This window comes from Octopus bimaculoides, chromosome 22, assembly GCF_046866305.1.
Source record: "Octopus bimaculoides isolate indiv1 chromosome 22, ASM4686630v1, whole genome shotgun sequence".
In the NCBI taxonomy this organism is placed as follows: Eukaryota; Metazoa; Mollusca; class Cephalopoda; order Octopoda; family Octopodidae; genus Octopus; species Octopus bimaculoides.
In genome coordinates this window covers 28,584,775-28,585,258 of record NC_142949.1, presented here as the reverse complement: position 1 = coordinate 28,585,258, position 484 = coordinate 28,584,775, and the positions used below count along the sequence as shown (strand labels likewise).

The 484-nt window shown below is 40.5% G+C and overlaps 1 protein-coding gene across 1 annotated transcript in view; it reads left to right on the top strand.

Annotated features, from left to right (window-relative positions):
• Positions 1-389: 389 nt before the first annotated feature.
• Positions 390-484, top strand: part of LOC149131421 (uncharacterized) — a 164,959-nt gene continuing 164,864 nt past the window's right edge. Inside the window, exon 1 of the mRNA XM_089339579.1 lies at positions 390-484. This exon is cut by the window's right edge and continues 296 nt beyond it. Coding sequence (XP_089195705.1) covers positions 390-484 — 95 coding nt within the window.

The window sequence follows — 484 nt, the reverse complement described above, 5'->3', positions numbered from 1 at the left end:
AACTTGACCACCACCACCACCACCACTTTCACCACCACCACTACTTAACAGTTTGACAAACGAGACTGATAGAACAAGTACCAAGCTTTTAAAAAAGACATAAGTCCTGGGCTCGATTCATTCAACTAAAATCAATGTAGTGCCCCAGCATGGCCACAGTCCGATGACTGGAACAAGTAAACATGATAACAGATAGTGACTGACCATTGGTCAATGATGATTTAAGGTAATTTGGCTGCTATTTCTTGTAGGTTGAATGACCACATAGGAGGTTCTTTGTTTGCTCCAAAAGTGCAGTAAGTGCAATAGATTGCAGTAGGTGCAATAGGTGCAGAATGCTAATTAAACCTTACGGAACAAATACTGAATGATTAATGTATCTTATCAGGATGTTATACCTTCAAATAGCTGCACATTTCACAATTGCAGTAGTTTTGTCTGCATCAAACTGCATCTCTTGTGGTGGTGGTGGTAGTGGTGGTGA